The sequence below is a fragment of the Panulirus ornatus genome, chromosome 34 (genome assembly GCF_036320965.1).
Source record: "Panulirus ornatus isolate Po-2019 chromosome 34, ASM3632096v1, whole genome shotgun sequence".
Lineage (NCBI taxonomy): Eukaryota > Metazoa > Arthropoda > Malacostraca > Decapoda > Palinuridae > Panulirus > Panulirus ornatus.
In genome coordinates, this window is record NC_092257.1 from 13,102,220 (window position 1) to 13,125,722 (window position 23,503).

General features: G+C 43.8%; 2 protein-coding genes across 2 annotated transcripts in view; one reads left to right on the forward strand and one right to left on the reverse strand.

Annotated features, from left to right (window-relative positions):
- The window catches only part of LOC139759867 (short-chain dehydrogenase/reductase family 9C member 7-like), a 60,532-nt gene extending 57,218 nt beyond the window's left edge, over positions 1-3,314 (reverse strand). The window contains exon 1 of the mRNA XM_071682388.1: positions 3,164-3,314. The gene's annotated coding sequence lies outside the window, so the exon portion shown is untranslated. The remainder of the gene's footprint in view (positions 1-3,163) is intronic.
- The window catches only part of LOC139759870 (uncharacterized), a 79,929-nt gene extending 58,875 nt beyond the window's left edge, over positions 1-21,054 (forward strand). The window contains exons 3-5 of the mRNA XM_071682392.1: positions 1,530-1,715; positions 8,816-9,157; positions 16,909-21,054. Of these exons, the coding sequence (XP_071538493.1) occupies positions 1,530-1,715; positions 8,816-8,980 (351 nt within the window). The 3' untranslated portion in view covers positions 8,981-9,157; positions 16,909-21,054. The remainder of the gene's footprint in view (positions 1-1,529; positions 1,716-8,815; positions 9,158-16,908) is intronic.
- Positions 21,055-23,503: the final 2,449 nt, after the last annotated feature.

Consider the following 23,503-nt stretch of genomic DNA (forward strand, 5'->3'; position numbering starts at 1 on the left):
CAGGTCGTTTGTGTGATCTCGTCTCTGGTTCTCATTGGTCGTAGGTCGTTTATCTCGAATTAGGAGAGCTCTTGTGATGAAAAGAAGCTTAGTTCTCTAATGTATTTATGAATTTGTGTTTCATACTGTCATCTTGTTAGTTTGGTTTCTTGCTGGAAGTAGCGGCGGTTTCTATATGTATTTTACGTTATCAAGAAGCAGACACCCTCCTTCTTGACGTGTGAATCCATAAATTACGTGCAAGCTCAAGCGAAGTTTCTGGTTTCAGCTAAGGCAAATAGACATGATGGTAATTCTCGGTTTCTATGCTCTTGTAGTAGATTATATGTCCGAGTTGGTCACTAGGTTGTGTCCTCTTGACTATTCCATCCTGAAGAGAAGACAGAACGCCCTCGGAAGATTAAATAAGTAAGACATGCTGAGGATAGAGAAGAGACAGAAACTGAAGTGTACCTTCGGGTGGGCCATCCACTCTGCTTGGGTAAGCGATTTTTGCAAAACTGCTCTTAGTATATATATATATATATATATATATATATATATATATATATATATATATATAATTGCACTTAAATTCAATCTTGTTTCTTATCTGGTTTGTGTCTTTTGATTGTAACCTACTTGCTTCGTAGATGCACAAGTATTCACGAGGCAATTTGGGTCTGCCACGCCGAGAGCGTTACTAGTGTGGGCGCAGCCGCAAAGAACATTACGGCGGATCGTTGACTGGGGCAGTCAGAAGGGGCATGGACAAGAAGGAATTTATATATATATATATATATATATATATATATATATATATATATATATATATATATATATATATACTTCATTATTACTTCTTAATCTAAATCCTTAACTTCACGACAAAGAGACAAGGTTACATAAAACAATGGGATTTTTTGAAACTTACGAATTGAAAACATTAATGGCTATAAAACAATATATTTCTAAAAGACTTTGCAACATTACTAATCTAAAATTCCGTTTGTCATGTTGAGTATCATTAAAATCAAATCTTCCAGTCATGTACGTTTTCTTCGTGAGGATGAAAAGACCTCCATGCAAATGAGATTTAAGGTCGTTTTTTCTTTCTTTTCTTTATACAATGAAGTCTCTCCCGGCTGGGTAATGACGTCATACGCACATACAGTCTTGCGTGTCTGAACACAACGATTTCTAGACAAGGAGTTGGTCATTTTGTTATTGTTTCGTACGAGGCAATGCTGATGGTTCTTACTTTCTTTTATATATCCCATATATATATATATATATATATATATATATATATATATATATATATATATATATATATATATATATACATATATATATATATATGTATATTGATAATATGACGATCGCACCAGTCCCTGAAAATTTTATGAAGGTTAATCACACTTCAGTAAAAGTTCTGATGATTTAAGATAATTAATCAAAGTCGTCCTCACGAAAAAATAATAATAATCGTATCTATATTTTTTTCCATCAGATATACTCGTTCATTAACGATTTATTTTGCTTTACAGACAAACTTGTGCCACAATTCAGAGGCAGCGACAGAACGAGTTTTTTCTTTCTTGGATATGAGGAGAAAAATTCATTTCGATCCTGCGATCCATAAGTTGCCTGGCTGGTTCGCTGTCTGGCTGGGGTCGTACGGCTCTGGTTGTGGGAGGATCGAGGCCATGAACGTAGGAGAACTGGATCTTATGGTAAGTGGAAGTAAAGCACAGGCAACCAGGCTAGCACTTACTCAACCCACAGCTGTACTCGGGCGAACGCATAGAGCACACACGGACCAACGCATACAAGAGCGGACGAACGTACACAAACACGGACGAACATACACAAACGCGGACGAACGTACGCAAACGGGGACGAACGTACACAAACGCGAACCAACGCAAACAAACGCGGACCAACATAGACAAACGCGGATCAACGCACACAAACGTGGACGAACGTACACAGACGCGGACGAACGTGGACAATGATGAATGTGTACTTCTCCCGCCTCAAGGGTTATCTTTGTCCAAGACTGTAAATACAGGATGGCGCCGACCATAGCGACCCCCAGGGGACGAGAAATGGCGGCCAGGAAGGGAACAAGTCAACAGTCATGTGTTGCTTACAGATTATCTAAACAGACCTTCGAGACGAAACTGGGCGATCCAACTGCAACACAAACATACACCAGTAGTAACTCCAAGTCTTCCTCTTGTCATTTTACGTTCGTTGGTGTAACTTTCTTCTGAAATTTCGGTGCCAAGTTCTGTAAAGTTGTTTATGATCTCAGAATTCCCCCTTCGGTCGTAAGGAAAGTGTTACAAAGATTTCTTTTTTTTTCCATTGGTGGATGATGACGGGGCGTCATGTTCATGTTTCCAAAGCTCAACGAGGTTTGGTCGTTACGATCGTTAAGTAGAACTGAACGACGACCCTTTGATCACTACGGGTAAACGACCCTTGAACACGACTGTACGACCCTTTGCTATTATGGTCGAAACTTTGGCCTGATCCACTACGATCATGTAAGTCAAAGGTCGTGCTCAAGAGTCGGAGCATTGTGCCCATTGGTCGTACCGTCGTGCTCAGTAAGTCACACCATGTTGTGAATTCAGACGACAAAACGTAATGTATATTCATCTGTCGAATGCTCACACCACAGGACAATGCGATACACATTGGTGGATCCGTCAAACCACACGACCTGGTAGGTAATTCTGTGTTATGGGATGACCCAGCGGTATACATATATACCCTCCTGACTAATGTTCTGGAGTTATGCTAAGAGAAATGAACCAACATGTGTTGTAGTATATTGAGCACTTGCCAAAGCATGACGGTTCATGTTGCCTGTTCCTTGAGCACAAGGCTATGTTGTTATGATGACGCGGTCCATGACTAGACCCCATGGGTATGGCTAAGGTACAGACCAAGGACATCATATACAAGACCCTACCGTCGTGCTTCAGGGTCGTACCGTCGTGCTCAAGGGCCGCACCGTCGTGCTCAAGGGTCGTTCCGTCGTGCTCAAGGACCGTACCTTCATGGTCAAGGGCCGTACCGTCGTGCTCAGGAGTCGTACCGTCATGGTCAAGGGTCGTACCGTCGTGCTGTACTAGTCAATGCAATGTGTTAAGCACCAAGTCCAACTTACTTTCACACGAGTGTTGGCTGAGGTTTCCCTGGGCCGCGTGTGTGTGCCTGAAGACTGAGGACGCCAGAAACACCTTCTTCCCATGACACTCGGGCGTCAACAAGCCGTGGCTAGCCTAGGACACTAGGGAACCTCCCTGGCCGAGTCCTACACCTGCTACTAACCTGGGCCGCTGCTACACTGCGGATTTTTGCTTGGAAACGCCACAACGTCAGGGTGGGTGGTGGGTGGGTCAGTCATGCGCGACCCCACACGGCTGGTGGTCTGTTTCCTTCCGTCCCCTTATCAGATTGTCTCGGGGTTAAAACGGCGACCCCAAGACCAAGAGCTAAACCCTAACCTCGTCGATAAGGGTCAGGGCGAATGGTATGGTAGACAGGTTATGGAAAAGATGAATGATCCTTCGTCGTAAGAATAGACTTTGTATACCCATCTCTGTACCTAATAACAACAAACGAGAGATGACATAAACGTGTTTGGATCCTAATGTCTACGTCTTCGTAGAAGGCCAGGATCGTCCTTCCTTTAAAGCCTGCAGGTCCATAAATCCACAGATAACAGAATCTGTCAGACGTTTGTATATCCTGTGTTTGTTAGTGGTGTTCCGGGTGTGCGTTGCCGGGGAGGGTTGCGTCGTACAACTGGCAGCGAGGTGGAGCGGTCAGTCACTGAAGGCCATTTAATCAGTTCTTCCTGCCCAGCGACACCATCTATCATGTTCCCCCCCCACCATAGGTAATGCCTCCCTGGGCACTGATGAATGCCGCCTGTGCTCCTGTCCCTGTTCGCTGCTCGTTATTCTCACCTCTCGTTGACCTCTGAGGGTATTTAAAGAGGGCGTTTGTGTCCTCTTCGCCTCTGGGAACAAGAGCATTATTTTTTTTTTGTCATGGATGGTTGTGAGTTGGCAGAGAGGCTTAGACGCTCTTTCCTGGTCTCTCTCTCTCTCTCTCTCTCTCTCTCTCTCTCTCTCTCTCTCTCTCTCTCTCTCTCTCTCTCTCTCTCTCTCTCTCTCTCTCTCTCTCTCTCTCTCTTCCTGTCGAGTCTCCTTGTTCACGGGTCACACCGCGGTGCTCAAAGGTCGCACTGTCGTCAACGAGGAGGTCAAATTAGTATTGGACTTCGCGGAGGCAAAGACGAACAAATGAATCGCCGTTAATGTGCGTCATGTTCACCTGAGACTCTAACAACTAACTCTTGTGTACATAACAGTACTGGGGAAAGACTGAGAACAGAAGACCCCGATGGTCTTATGACGAAGTTATCTGCTGCAAGACAGTACATGACGGGAAGGATAGACAAAAGACCTGATGGTCTGCGACGAGGTCATCTGCTGGAGTACAGTGCATCGGAAAGACAGATGACAGAAGGCCTTATGGTCTACCACGAGGTCGTTGGCTGGAGGACAGTACATCGGAAGGACAGATAACAGAAGACCTGATGGTCAACGAAGAGGTCGTCTGCTTGAGGACAGTACATGGGAAGGACAGATAACAGAAGACCTGATGGTCAACGAAGAGGTCGTCTGCTTGAGGACAGTACATGGGAAGGACAGATAACAGAAGACCTGATGGTCTACGAAGAGGTCGTCTGCTTGAGGACAGTACATGGGAAGGACAGATAACAGAAGACCTGATGGTCTACGAAGAGGTCGTCTGCTTGAGGACAGTACATGGGAAGGACAGATAACAGAAGACCTGATGGTCAACGAAGAGGTCGTCTGCTTGAGGACAGTACATGGGAAGGACAGATAACAGAAGACCTGATGGTCTACGAAGAGGTCGTCTGCTTGAGGACAGTACATGGGAAGGACAGATAACAGAAGACCTGATGGTCAACGAAGAGGTCGTCTGCTTGAGGGCAGTACATGGGAAGGACAGATAACAGAGGCCATGGTAGTCTGAGGCGACGTTCTCTGCTGGGGGACTGTAATACGATCCTAGATTCCTACTCTGTGTAAATGGAAACTAGATACGAAAGCAGAAGGCTCCTCCTCACCACTGTAGCCCGATGGTGTGGAGGTTGTAGACATTCTGTAAACAAAGTGGAGTAAAAAGTAGGTGAGGAATTTACAGGATCTTGAACACACAGTCTGTATCTGCGTAGTTTGCCTCTCTCTCAGGGGGACAGAAATTGCGTCGACGAGTTCCGGTGTAGCAGAGTTAGCTTTATGAATGTTGTTGGTGTTTATGTTTATCACAGAGTAGCATGATCACTTCGCTTTGCCTGAAACCCTTGCTGAGCTTAAAACCCCTGCTGAGTTTATAACCCCTGCTGAGCTTAAAGTACCAAGTGCGTTCAAAATACCTGCTGAACTTAAAGATTTCACTGTAATGATCTTGCCAGTCTTAATGTAATACCATTTCTTATCTTTTTTTTTAGAAAATAAAAAGAAACACCAAATCTGATTTTAGTTATAATGATTATATTCATTTCACCCCCAAAGCTGATGGGTCTCATGACTTTTTCTGAATGCCTAGGGTGGGTGTGGGCCGACTGCCGCGTGCCCTTCCGTGACCCATAGTCAGTAAAGCCAACCTCTACACCACGGTAGTGGTTTAATATTATCTACTTAATGAGGACGTAGCTATGCCTGTGACAGTTCTCATGGTCAGCAACGCTAACCGCTAATAATAATGATAAAGATAATGATAATAATATTGATAATAATGATAATAGTAATATCAATGATAGAAATAATAATAATAATAATGATATAATAATAATGATGATAATAGTAATGATATTGATAATGATAATGATAAATAATAACAAAGCGTCTAAACACAGCCATACAGACGTAAAACTTGAAACAAAAACAGGATGTTCGTTAATCACACTCGTTACGAGACGGCAGTTTCCGCTAGCGGGCTCGTTGGTGACCTCACCGCCCACACTAGACAGCTGTTACCTGTCACACACACACACACACACACACACACATACGGGTACATGACAAGAGCCCCGTAGCCGGCTCTGTCATTCGCTGTATATCGGACATAAAACAATAAACTTTATGTATATCTGGGATTATCAGAACCACACAACGTACATCAGGGAGGATATCAGACCCTCACAATGTATATCAGGGGTATCAAAACCCCTACAACATATATCAGGCGTATCAGAACCCCTGTAACGTATATTAGGGGTATCAGAACCCCTGTAACGTATATTAGGGGTATCAGAACCCCTGTAACGTATATTAGGGGTATCAGAACCCCTGCAATGTATATTAGGGGTATCAGAACCCCTGTAACGTATATTAGGGGTATCAGAACCCCTGTAACGTATATTAGGGGTATCAGAACCCCTGCAATGTATATTAGGGGTATCAGAACCCCTGCAATGTATATTAGGGGTATCAGAACCCCTGCAACGTATATCAGGGATATTCGAACTCCTTAACGTATATTGAGGATATCAGAACCTTTAATGTACATCGTTAGATGACCGAAGAAGATGTGTCGTATCTTTCCCGCCTTCTTTCATTGCTACGAGCGAGGGAGTCCCCAAGACGATGACCTTCGCAAGGGCAGTTTATAAACAAGTTAACTAAATCGCAGCGTCTCGGTCATCCAGTACCTCCCCCCCGACGTCTGAAGACGAAGGTGAATTTGATACTATCTCTCTCCTCAGTTCAATATTGGACGTAAAGTCGTAAATGCGGTTACTTTCGGTACAGTTTGCAATCGTTAAGTAGCGCCGCTGTAGTAGGCAGCTGCTGCCTAGTCGTGAATACTTGCGACAGATGACGACAAGTGTTAGGTCACAGTGAGGGAGGGAGGTGAGGAAATGTTTGGTTAGTCCACCTGACGAAGGGTGAGTGGGTGCAGGTGTTAGGTCACATCCCACCTCACGAGGTATATAGTCATCTCGTCCTCCTCACAGTATACTGAAGACGATCCTGGCGTCTGCGAAGACTTCAGTCGAAGACGTTAACTATGTGATGCTTGACGAATTACCTCATTTGGTGCCTCTTCCCTTATAGACCATCCGTGTTAGGGTGCCCACTGTGGTCGAACTGAGAGTAAGACTAGACAGCCTCTTTAGCAGTGAGGAGGCAGCCTCTGTAGCGGTGTTTAGACAGCCTCTTTAGCATTCTAAAAAGCACTTTGTAAGCCAAGAAAATTGTTGCTCGATCAGTGCTACTTGAAGCACCATAGCGGCAGAGAAACATATTGCATGAACAGTGGTAAGTGTATGATCCAAACACCTTAGAAAATTAGTGCTTGTTTGGTGTTAAGGCAGGGGAGTGTGTGTGTGTGTGTGTGTGTGTGTGTGTGTGTGTGTGTGTGTAAGGGGGGAAGGCAGATTAAGCAAGGCAGTCCTCCCCACGTGTCATTTTTTGGTCCATATTATTTTCTCCTCACATTCTTGTTGTGGGTGAATGTAATATCATCACATTCTAGTTACCGCCACAAGGATACAACCCTGAGTTATGCGTGGGCCACGTGTCGTTCCGGGTTCTTCTTTCTCCTCCTCACTGTTAAAGCTCTGGTGTCCGACTCTTGGTCGCCATTGACCCACAACCTAACCATCCTGTCGTCTGGGTTATACCACCCTCCTCACACCTCCCTCCTCCTCCTCCTCCTCAGTCTGTGGTACTTCAGCTCTGCCCCTTGTGTCGACACTGCGACAAAGATTTCGTCTTATCTTCGCCTGGGGATCGTGTTTCACAGCCGCGCCAACGGCCGACTTCAACAACGGAGTACGGCCGGCTCACACAACGGGGAACTCGACCAGACAGACGGGTGGTGCCAGCAACCAGACGGTCGGTGCCAGCAAACCTCAGACGTCAGCACCTTCAGCCTCCCTCATCATGGTCGAAGAGGTCTGCTGCAGTGTTGAGGGGAAAGTCCTGTGTACGTCACGCGGTGGGAGGACTTCACGTGTTCACCTCCTCCCCTCCCCCACACTGGTGCCAGGAATGGCCAGCCATAACAATGGCACGTTGTCCTCGGCGTCAAGTGAACTGCGTTGGTGTGTTTTACGCAAATGTGTGTGTGTGTGTGTGTGTGTGTGTGTGTGTGTGCGTGTGGTGTAATCAGCAGTTTATTCATGCAACGAAGCCTGAACATACAGAGAAGATGTATTAAATGATGGCACTTCCATGTCCTCCTCTCCGTCATTATCACAGACCCCGTCGTGAACATCTACACATACACATACACATAAGTAATGTGACTAAGTTTATGCGATCCACTTCCATTCAATCATCACTTGACAGTCAACTTTCTCACAGGTTTAAGTCGCCGCCTTTGCGTTCGAAATCACCGCTTCCCCTCCTGTACATCACGTGACTTCACTCATGAAGTCCCTCCATCCTCCTATAGGGTTTCACGTAGCCACAAGACGCTTGGATCAAGATTCATGTGGGACTGATCCTCTCCCATCTGATGTCTCATATCTCTTATATTTGACTCCGTTTTCTTTCCTCACCATCGATCTCGTTCCCCAATGTTTTAGTTTTCGTTTTACAACGACTTCGCTGGATGACAACCTGGAAGGACCTTCTTCCTCCATTGGCAGGCTCTTAAGATCTCCCAACTGGTCGAAGATACATTATCTGTAATTAACTATCTCCTTATCTCCATATTACTCTTCACTTGGGAAAGATTGGTAACTAATCCATTATCTTTTTCCCGACAGCTTTCCAGGCCATTCCCGGGGCAACGCAGTGGTAAACAGGAAGGACAGTTAACAGAAGACCAGATGGTCTTTGACGAAGTTACTCGCTACAGGACGGGAATAGGACAGGAGAGCTGGTCTGTGACAACAGGCCTGCCTGCTTGGCAGCGTCCCACTGACCTTTGAGGGAGGAAGGTCAGTGTGCCATCTGTATATCAGAAGTATCAGTGGTCAAACTATCTGCCATTCTCCACATTCTCACCGAGTCCACCACGCCACCTACCCACAGCCAACCCGACCTCAGGCCTGCGTGTGATGATCACATACATGAGCGTGGACTCGCATTGGCTCTCTCGATGAAAGGTGAGGAGAATGATTATGAGGGAAGATGGTTATTTAAGGGATTAATACGGGATGCACAGGGTGTTTGTAGACTTGAACATGGGAAGGTATGAAATTGGAATAGGGTACAACATCAGACGGAAGAGTCTCCACATCTTTGTTATGACGGAAAGAGGAAAATAATATAACGGTCAATCCTCGAGTGGCCAGTCTGCACATAGATGAAAAAAAAAGGGGGAAGCGGCAGTGAGAAGCCTTTCTTAGGTCAGCGTCATGAGAACTAGATCAAATCACTTCTCTTGTTGTTGACATGACGCTTCCTGCAGCTAAATTCTTCAAGCTGTTAAAAGCATAACGTTAAATACTTTTTCTCTTCGTGAATTGCGATGCCCAAGGAAATAATATAAATCCTAAACACATGTCGAGTGAAGGAAACAAAGACGAGAATTTCCACTGCATTTCTAAAGTCAGTCATTCTCCTCTGCCTTACGCAACTTCGCTTTTTTCGAGAAGGAGACAGGATACAAACCACCACGTTTCTACTAGCGTACTCTCATATCCTGTTTTCTGTGTTGAATGAGTGTCGAACATAGAATCAAACGTGACGTCATCCATGATGTCAGTCAGTTCTTCGATGTGTATGCGCTTCCTGTCACGTTATCTCGAGGGGGGGTGGGGGAGGTAGTTTGAGAACAGAGAACAGAACATCCGATGGCCTATGACCAAGGCACTTCAGGAGGAAAGCACTTAGTGAAGACAAAGAAAACAGAGCGCTCGTTGGCCCGTGACAAAAGTTAGGGCATGGGGTGGGACAGATAACAAGACGACCTGATGGTCTATGATAATGGTTATCATCTGAAAGGGAATACCAGTCCTATTCCGTATGTAATAGACGCGGGTGGGTAAAGCTGAAGCCTCGTACCCACGCCAGTTTACAAGGAAATTGTTATAAAGGTTTACGTACCATGTACTGAGGACTGGAGAGTATGCTGACATGGACGTTCCGTAGGAATGAGGGAGGAGAAGAAGTTTGCGATGAGGCTTATCTTCTGTTGTGGTGGAGGTTCTGCGGTTTCTTATGGGTTTGCAGTCAATCTTCACCCACCCTTACTACCCTCATTTCGTTACATTGCTCTCTGGGGTTATACCTTTCTCTCTCTCTCTCTCTCTCTCTCTCTCTCTCTCTCTCTCTCTCTCTCTCTCTCTCTCTCTCTCTCTCTCTCTCTCTCTCTCGCACACACACACACACATCTTTAAAGAGAGTATGGAAGGCTCTGCCCTCACTGGCAGGGAGCAGACCGGTTCCTTCGTCTGTCGTGAACATTCTTCGTCACAGGTCACAGACTCCGCTGTCGACCTCGGCGAGTAAACTGCGCACAAGTCTCCCTTGCTCGGTGTGGAAGGAAATGTAAAAAGGTTTCCAGCACAGATCATAAATCTGGGGGGAGGGGAGGGGGTTGTGGAGGTTTTCCATCCTATTCCACGATGTTATATACGATTCTCTTATGAGTAACCAATGTTTATGTGAGGTAATCCCAGAGAACATTGCATAAACGAGTTTCTCCTCATTATGTTATAGAATAAGGCGCGCGTGGCTCTTATCACTGGAGATAAGGAGAGGGTATGACGTTCTTCCGTTTTGAGATACTATTATCCCTCAGTGCTTCTTTCCCAAATCGTAACATGTTTATTTGAAAATATCTTTTTTATTCTACTTTTTTCTGTTATATTCCCCCTCCTTCACAGTGCAGTACCTGTCTATTTCCCATGTCTTCGTTAACTTTAAAATTCTATCTATGGTGCCAAACATTCCTATCCCCCCGTCTATCGTGGCTCTCTCTCAAATTTTCTATTTTCTATTTTCTATTCCTGTCCATTCGCCTGAGACGTGGTACGGAAGAAGCTTTTCAACATATCACCCAGCCCCAGCCACTACCACCACTTCCCATCTCCTACCTGACCTACCAACCGTCTCTTGCTACACCTTACTACACCTCCTGCAACCCCTTACACTTCCAAACTCCTCCCTACATCTCCCTACACCTCGCCACACACTACCCTCTCTCCCAGCACCAATACGCGAGTCATATACGCTCACCAGATTCGCTTTACCAAGAGAGGGACAAAGTGACGCAGGTGATATTGTGCACAGAACACGGGGTCTGAGGATGAATGCACCGTGAGGAGAGTGAAGGGACGTTCGGTTATTCATTCAGACGAGATAGGCGACGCAAGACAAAGGGGGGGAAGGGGTGGGTGGTCAAGAGAAGAGAGATGATGATGATGGTGAAGAAGAGGGAGATAACAAGCAGAGGTTATGAATGCAGAGCGACAATGGGTCAGATGATGACCTTGAGGTTGGGAAGTGTATCGGCCTAGAAATGTCCTAAGGCAACGTGAAAGGAAAGATTTTCTGCTCTAAGGTCCTCCCCCCCACACCCCCTGTGACCGTCCCAAGCTTCGACCACAATAATGCCTCTCATCCATCCTCCCCTTTCTCCCCACAACGTCCCAGGCACCCCATCCCACAACGTCCCAGGCACCCCACACACCAACAACCGGCCCCTCGCTCCCTCATCCTCTCCATTCATAACTCGTGTGTGTGTGTGTGTGTGTGTGTGTGTGTATGAGTCACTGCACCTCTCCCACACCCCCCTCCTGACAGACAGTGATGGGTGACGTTCTAAATAGTGATACAGTGATCTCACTGGCGAGTCCCTGTACTACGTAATGCAGTGGAACATGATTGTTTGTCTTCTGTTGTCCGTTTGTTGTTGTTAAGTTAGGTTATACGCTGTGGAAAGTCTGCTGAACATTTGCTTATCCATTAATCTTAGAAGTGCGTCTATTCTACGTCAGCAGACGCGTCTAGAATTTGCCTGCAGACAATTCATTTTCCATATGCGTCTCGTAAATTAGGATCTTAACAAGCTAGTTAAGCTGTCGAATGGAAGTCTTACACACACACACACACACACACCCTGCGGTGTTATAGCCATGCATGTGATTATGTTCGTATATGATCATCTGTCTACCTGTGTTGATCTGTCTGTACGGTTATGTGCACCAGTGTGTGTGTGTGTGTGTGTGATGCCTGGAGCACCGTATGTGTACATGTGCATGTGTCCTCATGAGTCTATATATATATATATATATATATATATATATATATATATATATATATATATATTATATATATATATAGACTCATGAGGACATATATATATATATATATATATATATATATATATATATATATATATATGTGTGTGTGTGTGTGTACATATATACGTGTATATGTTTGGACCAGTGTGTGGTGTCAGTCTGGTTATTTGGGGCTTTTGGCCAATCGACAGCCAGGGTTCATTCAGGCCATCAGCGTCCAGCTTTAGACTCCACCAACTGAAGAACCTCACAACATCTTCTGTGTTAAGGATAATTTCTAAAGGTCATCCATTACTATATGACTCACTGTCAGTCTCTACCCCTGGCCGCCCCGGCACAGCTTGGTACGCCATCAATAACCATTAACATCAATGATTCGAACGTCATGACCTCGTACAGTCCCCCCCCCCCCTTGTTCACCTTCATCCTTGACGTGTCTATTTATCTCCTCGTTGTTCTTCCCCTTCCCTCCGTGTCCACGCCTTCCTTCCGTGTTCCTCTCTCTTCCTTCTCGGTCGCTGCTTTCTCTCTCTATCTCTCTCTCTCTCTCCTTGTACTCCATTCCGGTCCCAGGGGTTAGCAGGGAGCGTTAGGACTCTGTGCCATGGAGATTATGCACAGAGAGAGAGAGAGCAGGCTGTAAGACAAGCTTCGGTGCTTCAGAGCTATATGACACAGGTGTCGAACCATCAGAATCATGAGACAGGTGTCGAACCATCAGAATCATGAGACAGGTGTCGAACCATCAGAATCATGAGACAGGTGTCGAACCATCAGAATCATGAGACAGGTGTCGAACCATCAGAATCATGAGACAGGTGTCGAACCATCAGAATCATGAGACAGGTGTCGGACCATCAGAATCATGAGACAGGTGTCGAACCATCAGAATCATTAGACAGGTGTCGTACCGTAGGACTCTAAGATACAAGTTTGTATAATTTGTATGCCGCATATTAGTGTCCCTTTAGAATAATAGTTCATTCGTTCATTAATTCTAGCGCCGTCTGAGGCTTCGTGACTCAGGTAGGTTTAAGGGGAGATATAGATTTTTGAGGCTTCGAACTTGCTAATAATGATGCGTCGCCGTAGAGAGCTTGTGGAGGTGTCGAAACACATAGCGAAGCTGAGTTATTCATACCCAACACCATGACTTGGGGGAAAGTAATGTCCCAACTTGTGGAAGCGCCCCATGTTCTATGCTAACAACGGCGGTAACAGCTCCATCTCTCCGACCACTTCACACTTCCTCACTCTCTAATCCTGTGGTGTAAATGAGTGTGATTTTAGCGCGGGAAAAGTAAGGAAAATAAATACAGTCTTCTGTATTATCAAGTCCTAGCTGGAGTCACATGTACACAGCCGAAGACAACTTAATAGTCCTACGCCAGCCAGCCAGCCTCAACTTGTTCGAGAGGCCTGGCAAGCAGGCAGGCAGGCAGGTAGTCGAACCGAGTTCGTAAAGGAGACGAAACCTACACGAGAGGTGGGCGCATCAGCCAAGTTTTATTGAAGATTATTCCCATTCAACAGCCTCGTTCGCCAAGGTTGTTGGATTACGGTACGTTTGAGAACATGGGAAGGTGTTGGCCACCATGGGTAAGTGTGGTCATGATGGGTAGGTATGGGTTAATATGGCCTTTAGGTCAACGATAACCATATAGAAAATGAACTTCTTGCTCTGTGTGTGTGTGTGTGTGTGTGTGTGGTTGAAATGTCTAGACTATTATGAAACAATCAAAAGAACCTCTTTACGAAAAGCGTATTTGAACGTTTTTCCAAAAGACTGTTAATTTCTGAAAAAAACCTGAAGCAGGAGCTGCGGGTTCCTGTGTGTGTGTGTGTGAGTGTAACTATTCCTCCAGCGTACCTCTGTTTACCGGTGGGAGCCTATCTCTTCTAGCATCGTCGTGTTTGTATAATAGGGTCCTGGTACCTCTTGTATATTACGTGTGTACCACTTTGTACCTGTGTTTCGTACCTGTTTGTATTATTGTTTACATGAATTTGGTACCTTGTGAGTCACCCAACCTCTACGTCAACGTGACTATCAGACCGGAAGGAGGTGTTCCCCTCACATTGTCCTGGTAACCTCCAATATAGGAAAACATTACCAGGTCACCACTGACGCCAGTCTTTATCCGCTCTTCCTCAATACTACCAGAATTCTGTAACAACCTTGTTCTTTTTTTTTTAATCATATTCCTCATGAAATCACGGATTCTAAATTGGAATTTTGTAAGATATGTCAAAAAAATGTGTGCACCGAGGCCTTCAGACTGTAGCTAAGATGGGAAAATGACTAGAGAGGTAGGAGTGGTGAGTATACAAGGGAAATACCGATTTTTATCTTTGTTGTTGTTTTCTATCCCTCCTCGAGAGGCTATGTTGTTCCCAGGTTTCAAATGATCACGAAATTGTCCAAATGAAGCGTTTTACTGATTCAGATTCACGGGATTTGGAACAGTGTCGGACCATTGGCTTCGATCGTTTTTCTCTCTTTTGTTTCTTTTCTCACCTCAGGCCATGGATGTAGAGTCGTAATTAACCCCGTCCTGTTGGTTGGCTCCGTCTACAGCTCCTGTTTCGTCTCAGGTGTTCTGTCTATCGATTTCTGTCCTTAAGCCTATCTTCTGTCTTGTCGCCATCCAGGGGGGTCGATTCGTAACTATCGTATCTCGAGATTCTGCTTCGAATGCTTCAGAACCTTTACTGGTCAAAACTCTGAATCGAATCCTTCAGAACTTTGGCTTATAGGTGTAGGATATCCTTACGTAGTCCGAGCTCTATATAGAGATTCAATAAGGTCCTTATACGTAGTGCTTATGTCCTTAACCACATCCCTTGAAGGAGGTGTTAAAGTTGCTTGCGATCATATGTTGTAACTTGACCGTGATCCACTCCGGGGTGAAGTGGGTCAGCCATAACCACTCGTGACCCGTCATGACCCAACTTATGTTCACTTCCGAGTCAGCCGCTGATCCATTTCTAACTTTATCAGCGTTAACATGATTTGATACTAATGTTGGGTAAAGAACAGTCGGGTTCTTTTCTCTGTTAAATTTTAAGTTTAGAACACGGAGAAGGATCCCAACCTCACTCCATTTTCGTCCTCTTAACCAACTGATTCCGCGTCAAACGCACGAGACAATAGTCATTGCCCAGTTATCATTATCGAACTCGTTGTATCATCACACTCCTAGTTATGTTACTCACTGTTCCTGTAAATCATCTTATTCAGTCATTCATCTCCAAGTTACTGTACTCAGCTGATGAGTTATCTTACTCAAGTGATGAGTTTTGTGCCCGAATTTATGGTCAAATGATGAGTTGCCATTCTTTAGTAACATGTTATCGTACCTTGGTTGATTAGGCGTCGTACCGTAGAGTAAAAAGTTTTGCACTTTTAAGGACAAGTCTGCACGTCATAGGGTTGTGCTGTAGCCTGGAGCCCCCAACACAATGAACACACAGCCCCTCGTCATGGCGTCAAGTTAGAGTCAGGAGATGAAATATGTGGAGGACGTAATGTGATCGGCACATAGGATCTCCCACACAACTGTTGGTCTCATGTCCTCTGACACATCCTTATGTCCCGCAGTCTGACACATCCTTCGTCTTAAATCTTCTTTTTTTTCTGCTTTGCTTAAGGAAATAACTGAACATTTACGTGATAACTATTGTAGTAAAAGGGGCGAAGTTCTTGTACCTATAAAAGTAAAGGAACGACCATCAATATGATGTTACCTGGGTCATTCATTCTGTACACAGTAATGATTTGTCGTAACTGATGACCGAATTGATGAGACAGTATTAAGAAAGCTGTCACCATCTGTTATCGTTTCTTATACAGACCTTCAAGTTCACACGATCTCTTCTAACGCTTTACATAAACCAACTAGATATCCTCTTTCACCATTGTTTACGAAAAGTGTAAAAGGGGTATAATCGTTTCCATCAGATACCAGAGAGACCTCTTGTGGGAGATGGTGGTGTTACCCAGGGCAGGGCAGCCCCTAGGGAGGAGGTCAGGTCATAGGTCACAACTAGTAGGTTCTCCTCACCAGTACCACTGCACAAACACCCTACCTCCTCCTCCTCACACCTAACCTCCCACTGGTGAATATATGTATATACACAGACAGAGACATGCACACGCTCGCGTTAAGTGACGCCTCAGAACACAGAGATTAATGGGATTATGAATGAATGTAGCAACGACCAGCACCAGCTGTGGCTAAATCAAAGACTTATCAAGAATATGAGATCACTCGAAAGCATATATAACACTGGGAATGACAGTATACAGAATGGATAAGAGAGTTTGATTCAGTGACCGGTCAATTTTGACATATTAACCAGATAGTATTTTGTTTTCAAAGATTATTCGTAAAAAGTTTATCTATTACGCATATTAATTACGTAAGCCTATAGCAAATGCATAGACATGCTATATACTCAATGAATGAAGCGTAAACATTGAGATGTGTAATTGAAAGATCTTTAGTCCAAAAAACGTTAGGAAATTTTAGGGAATAAATTATCTTAAACCAAAGACTTCCCTTTCACGTTCCTCTAATATTTTGGTGTCTATTCTATTAACACAGGTTGATATTGCGAGGAGCAGCAAGTTATTGAGATGGAGGCAAGAGAAGAGACACCAAGGATAGTCCTCTGCTTCAGCGAGACAACAAGAGCTTCGAAACAACAGAATCAAGAAGTTCGACACCTTTGAAATTACGCGACCAAACTGTTCCAGTGCAGGGTAACTTAACCATTTAGACTTAGATCCGACCATTGACACATATAGACGACTGAACCCATCCACCTATATATATATATAAGTTGACAGAACCCGACCATCCAAACATGAACTAACAGAATCCGATGATCCATCTCAAATCTCTTTAAGGCAATACACACAATATTACTTGAGTGTCCCTCCTGAACACAATGACTGAGGTTGGTCAACACTTGCGGTAATCCCTCTCCAACCTGAAAATGTCCTCCAATCACATTGCGACGTGGCTGCATCCATAACCTCCAATGCATAAGAATCATTGTTAGAGGAACTACAAAACTTACATATGGTTTACAGATGATGTAGTAGTAGTAGTATACTGATAAAATGTAGTACTTTTCTGTCAACGGATGTAGTGTTTGACATCTCTAGAGACAAATATCTCTATCTCTGTTTCTATCTATCTTCCTACATATTCATAAGGAAAAAAAGTAGTTACCTAACCACTGACGTAATGAACGCTGTGTACTGGCAAGTGTTGTCCGGCAGGTCCCTGATACACTCGAGATAAGATAATCAATCTAGGACCATCGACAGAGTTCCCTCGTCCAGGGTCACCTCCCACCCCACCTAGCTCCATTACTGGGGTGGGGAGAGGTGGTGGGGAAGGGGAGTTTTTACCTAGTGAGTGAACTCTGCTGATGCTTCTAGATTGATTAAGTTTATTGTACTTCCTTCTGACGACTTGAAGGCAAAGCAAACTTGCCACAGTCCCTGTTTGGCTGTAGTTTTCAGTTCTCACGTATAATCTTGTTTTTTTTTTTGTAGTATAGTGTTAGGTTCCCGTTATGAGATTTTTCAGTTCCCACTGGATTCGTTGTCACCTCTCTAGAGTTCTACAGCTTCCACTGGATTTCTTGTTATCTATGGAGTGTGCAGATGGAATTCTTGTCCTACAGCTTACCTCTCTATGTAATAGGAGGGTATCGCTTTTCCCGATAGTCGACTGTTTTTGTGTTCTTAGTCGAAGTGATGAAAGTGTTGAGTATTTAGAGTGGTGGATTGAATATTGAACTAAAACCCATTTGCTATGTGTCTATGATATTCAGTCAGACTTGTTCACACGAGGAAGAAAAGATAACTATATGGTCAATGCGACGGAAAACGGACAAGTTTGGCATGTTCGTAATGCTATACAGAAGAACTCTGGGACGAAATCCTGTATTTTTCATTATAAGATTCACGTGAGGCCTTCAGAACCTTGTATGAGTTTGTGTATATAACAAGAATGCTGTGGTATCAGCATTTTCATCTAATTGCTTCTGAACTGGCCAGACATTGCTTCTGAACTGGCCAGGCATTGCTTCTGAACTGGCCAGGCATTGCTTCTGAACTGGCCAGGCATTGCTTCTGAACTGGCCAGACATTGCTTCTGAACTGGCCAAACATTACTTCTGAACTGGCGAGACATTTAGCAATCTGCTGGGAAAGAAGAAAAGCTCGTCCCTCAAATATTTACCAAGTAGGAATCTCTGTGAGGGCATCTGAACCAGTCTCGGAAGGTGCTTCAGGTCTCGACAATTCCGGAAGCATTGCTCATACAGCCAAAGAATCTCCAGCTCACCACATCCTAGAACTTGATATTTCCCCCTTGCGAGGTACTTTGTAGGCCCCGTCGGGTAGCCTTGACCCAAGCATCCCTTGAGAACCGAGACAGGTCACCACCGAAAGAAGGACTCTGTGACATCTGGCCACGTCACCATCTGCCTAGCATTCACAGGGGTGTGGGCGACGACTGACACTGGATATCAGCACTGACTCCTCGAGTCCCCAAGATGGTAATGACTCGTCCCTGTTGGTATGTCAGAAGCAGTACAGCTGGGCTGTTCCTGGTGGCCACAAATGCCTAGAGGCGTGACAACGAATGAATCCAAATTCTGAATCTCGATTTATGCTTAGATTTTAATTTCTTAAGAGAGGGACGAATTTATAGTAAACCTTTCCCATCTAAATCCTTTCATGTTTGAGCACTGATGGTAAATGTCATATAGAAGGTTCACTAGAGCAAGGCCCAGCTAATCTGTAACACTTAAGTCAACAAATTGATTATCAAGTTCAAAAGAGCAGCAGTAGCCAAGGAAAATTAGTCTTTTTCTTGAAATTATGGAAAAAAAGAAGTTATTGGATATTGCAAAACGTATACTAACTACCTAAGACCTTATCAGGCGGGGTAATAATCCTCTGAGAGAGGAAAGAGGAATAGTCAATATTATTGACAGAGGAAAGAGCCATTAGTAAGAAACTTTTTGTGCTAGATGGAAGTGCAACATACTGCTGGATTAGACTATAAAGTTGGTGTACAAGTATACTAATGACAAAAGTAAGGAACCTTCAAGAGAAAACTTGCATTAAATTATCGTACATTCATCCATGAGGGTTCCTCTCTCAGGCACCAACACCAGCTGAAACTGTCATTGTAAGAATTATTTAACCTGATCTAGTTTTGAATTCTGCTGCAGTGATGTATTATACAATAAATATCACCAAGTACTTTTTCAGCAAAGAAAACGTTTGTCTGCTTTTCATTGTCGATCTGATGATCAGCATAGCTGATGACTTAACATCTGAGTATTTGTAATAGTTTCCACTGCTTTCTTCACATAAGAGCAAAAGTATATAGCGGAAGGTGTTATGGTACATGTAGGTATAATCCCTTTGCATTTAGGTATTTTCTAATGAGGGAAGTGTTCTGGTCCAAATGTCTCTCTCTGTTGTGTGCATGGATACTGGAGTTCAGGAAATATTTGATAGATGCAGCAAAATTCCAGCTGGGAAGCATGTACAAGACCATACAACAATTCTTTGAGGATTTTTTAACTTTTTGGACTAGTTCTTCCATAACTCTGTCATCTCCAGCATGGTAGAGATGTATCACAGTTTTGTAGTTTTCCTGGATGGGAGATATTTCTTTATAGATAATGTTCTTTCCCTGCTGCAGTGTAACATTTGCCACGTCTGTACTCCTAATCTGGTTCGGTAGAAGTCTGATATGTGTTAGTAACAGTAAATGTCAAATGCTGGTGATTTGAAATACACTTAAGTAGAGACAGATTCCCTTTGATTACCTCCGAGTTTGCACCACAGACTGAGTGGGCTCCTGCCTGGCAGCATCCATGCCTAAAAGTACACCTTTCTTTTCATAATGCCACACAAGTGCTTCAAAGGAACTCTTTTTTTTCTTTTTTGTGTGTGTTGTATAAGTGCCCAGAGTGTAGCAGTTAAACATGGACTTCCACACTAATAAAGTACTTCCTTCTTTTTCAATTAACACTCCACATTGTTTCGTCAAGATTAATGTCTTTCATTCACATGACCTCCCCTTAGAAATTATTAATTTGCAACTAACCCTCAATCATGTCTCTAACATTTCCTTCTGAAATATCCCTAGCTCTTTTCTACTTTCACTACATCGATCCATCTCTTCTGCATTTCACCTCTCCTCCATGTATCTTCTACTGCATTACCATATATCTTCTTGATCCACATATCTTCTCTACATTATATAACCTTACCATTCTGAATTATTGTCAGCCATGTGCTTTTCTCAATTTCTTCACAACACACATCTTGCATCTACATTTCTCACTCTATCTGTACTCCCAATACCAGCTATACTACACAAGTTATTGTACTTCTCTCATTTCTTATCTATCCCAACTTATTAACCTTAGGGTTTCACATCTACTCGTCGGCTTTGGGACAAGGACTCCCCCGTGAAGTTCCTTGAGCTATTCTGCTTAAGTATTTCCCATTCGCTAAAGCTTTCATTGCATTTCCAATTCTACAGTGGATGACTTATATTTTATTTATTTTTATTATACTTTGTCGCTGTCTCCCGCGTTTGCGAGGTAGGGCAAGGAAACAGACGAAAGAAATGGCCCCCCCCCCCCCCATACACATGTATATACATACGTCCACACATGCAAATATACATACCTACACAGCTTTCCATGGTTTACCCCAGACGCTTCACATGCTTTGATTCAATCCACTGACAGCACGTCAACCCCGGTATACCACATCGCTCCAATTCACTCTATTCCTTGCCCTCCTTTCACCCTCCTGCATGTTCAGGCCCCGATCACACAAAATCTTTTTCACTCCATCTTTCCATCTCCAATTTGGTCTCCCTCTTCTCCTCGTTCCCTCCACCTCCGACACATATATCCTCTTGGTCAATCTTTCCTCACTCATTCTCTCCATGTGCCCAAACCACTTCAAAACACCCTCTTCTGCTCTCTCAACCACGCTCTTTTTATTTCCACACATCTCTCTTACCCTTACGTTACTCACTCGATCAAACCACCTCACACCACACATTGTCCTCAAACATCTCATTTCCAGCACATCCATCCTCCTGCGCACAACTCTATCCATAGCCCACGCCTCGCAACCATACAACATTGTCGGAACCACTATTCCTTCAAACATACCCATTTTTGCTTTCCGAGATAATGTTCTCGACTTCCACACATTCTTCAAGGCCCCCAGAATTTTCGCCCCCTCCCCCACCCTATGATCCACTTCCGCTTCCATGGTTCCATCCGCTGCCAGATCCACTCCCAGATATCTAAAACACTTCACTTCCTCCAGTTTTTCTCCATTCAAACTCACCTCCCAAGTGACTTGACCCTCAACCCTACTGTACCTAATAACCTTGCTCTTATTCACATTTACTCTTAACTTTCTTCTTCCACACACTTTACCAAACTCAGTCACCAGCTTCTGCAGTTTCTCACATGAATCAGCCACCAGCGCTGTATCATCAGCGAACAACAACTGACTCACTTCCCAAGCTCTCTCATCCCCAACAGACTTCATACTTGCCCCTCTTTCCAAAACTCTTGCATTTACCTCCCTAACAACCCCATCCATAAACAAATTAAACAACCATGGAGACATCACACACCCCTGCCTCAAACCTACATTCACTGAGAACCAATCACTTTCCTCTCTTCCTACTTATCAACAACAATTTTTCTACTTTCATTCATGCAAAACTTTACTCCCATTCACATCTGGCATTTTCCTTCAACATGTATCGATAAAGCAGGTAGGATTCTTTTCAGTTCTTCCTCTGAATCCGGTAATGACACAGCATCTTTAGCAACTTTTATTTTGCTTTTTCATGGCTAAATATCATGCCTCAATCACCCCAACCTACTGTCATCTCATACAATGCCCCATCTATACGATTAAGTAATCATATCACATGACCCGGTGTTTTCTCATATTTACTTCAGACTACTCACTAATATCACCAATTACCCTCACACATGCACTCCTACCACTACATATAAGTATTTCATGCAGAACATGAATTTGTGCTTTCTTAATTTATCACAATCCCTTTCAAAATTCATTAATACTGTACAGCATAAACCTTCCTTCCCTTCACTTTCTCTGCTAGTGTAAGAATGAAAACCAGATCTACTTACATTCTTCTCTTAAACCCACACTGTTTTTCATCACCAAGGTTTAATCCATCATTACAATCAATCACTAACTCACCATGCACCTTGTAAGCTGTGTTAAGGAGACTTTTTCCTTGTAATTCAAGGTCACATTCTAGGTCTTCCCATTGATGTGGCTGTGATTGTGCATAACATGTTCGAATACTTTAAAAGAGCTTAAATGAGAGGGTGAAAACTTGGCAAGTGGAAAATGGGATATCATGGAATGAAGGAAATGATAACATTAAAGAATTAGAGAGAGAGAGAGAGAGGTGTGCAAATTATGTCTGCAGGAAGGGGCAAAGGTAGTCTGGGATGAGTATAAGTGTTGGAAAATAAATAGTATGCTGTGAAACTTTAAAAGAACCCAAATGAGAATTAGGGAAAAAGAGAGCACAGGAAATAGTGAGGCACCTACAGGTTATTTAATATTTTTATTATCATCAGATTGGGGAAGAGCAGTGTGGTTTCAGAAGTGGTAGAGGATGTGTGGATCAGGTGTTTGCTTTGAAGAATGTATGTGAGAAATACTTAGAAAAGCAAATGGATTTGTATGTAGCATTTATGGATCTGGAGAAGGCGTATGATAGAGTTGATAGAGATGCTCTGTGGAAGGTATTAAGAATATATGGTGTGGGAGGAAAGTTGTTAGAAGCAGTGAAAAGTTTTTATCGAGGATGTAAGGCATGTGTACGTGTAGGAAGAGAGGAAAGTGATTGGTTCTCAGTGAATGTAGGTTTGAGGCAGGGGTGTGTGATGTCTCCATGGTTGTTTAATTTGTTTATGGATGGGGTTGTTAGGGAGGTAAATGCAAGAGTTTTGGAAAGAGGGGCAAGTATGAAGTCTGTTGGGGATGAGAGAGCTTGGGAAGTGAGTCAGTTGTTGTTCGCTGATGATACAGCGCTGGTGGCTGATTCATGTGAGAAACTGCAGAAGCTGGTGACTGAG